Source organism: Mandrillus leucophaeus, unplaced genomic scaffold, assembly GCF_000951045.1.
Source record: "Mandrillus leucophaeus isolate KB7577 unplaced genomic scaffold, Mleu.le_1.0 Scaffold74, whole genome shotgun sequence".
NCBI lineage: Eukaryota > Metazoa > Chordata > Mammalia > Primates > Cercopithecidae > Mandrillus > Mandrillus leucophaeus.
This window is the reverse complement of record NW_012108030.1, coordinates 2,542,531-2,542,903: the sequence shown is the minus strand read 5'-3', so window position 1 is coordinate 2,542,903 and position 373 is coordinate 2,542,531. Positions and strand designations below refer to the sequence as shown.

Here is a 373-nt window from a genome sequence, read left to right as displayed (position 1 = left end):
GAGTACCAGCGTGAGGGGATCCCCTGGACCTTCCTCGACTTTGGCCTCGACCTGCAGCCCTGCATCGACCTCATCGAGCGGCCGGTGAGCCCAGGGCCCCTCCCAGCCCACACAGGGTTCAGCTCCGTCTCTCCCAGCATCTGCATGACCACGGTCTAGCTCCTCCTCTGTTGGGCCTCAGGAAGCCCCATGGGTTCTGTGAGGAAGGTGACAGCACCTGCTTCCTCGATCTTTTGTGACCATAGGTGATTAGGGCTCAGAACGTGCCTGTCACAGGGCCTGGCTCAAATCATTCGTTTAATCAGGGCTCTGACTGTAACTGCCGTTCTCACATTTGTTTTTATGTCCAAGTGTGACTTCTTTTTTTTTTTTT

At 55.2% G+C, this 373-nt stretch overlaps 1 protein-coding gene across 1 annotated transcript in view; it reads left to right on the top strand.

Annotated features, from left to right (window-relative positions):
- MYH14 (myosin, heavy chain 14, non-muscle) overlaps window positions 1-373 on the top strand; it is a 145,176-nt gene that overhangs the window by 72,128 nt on the left and 72,675 nt on the right. The window contains exon 14 of the mRNA XM_011966061.1: window positions 4-84. Within this exon, the coding sequence (XP_011821451.1) occupies window positions 4-84 (81 nt within the window). The remainder of the gene's footprint in view (window positions 1-3; window positions 85-373) is intronic.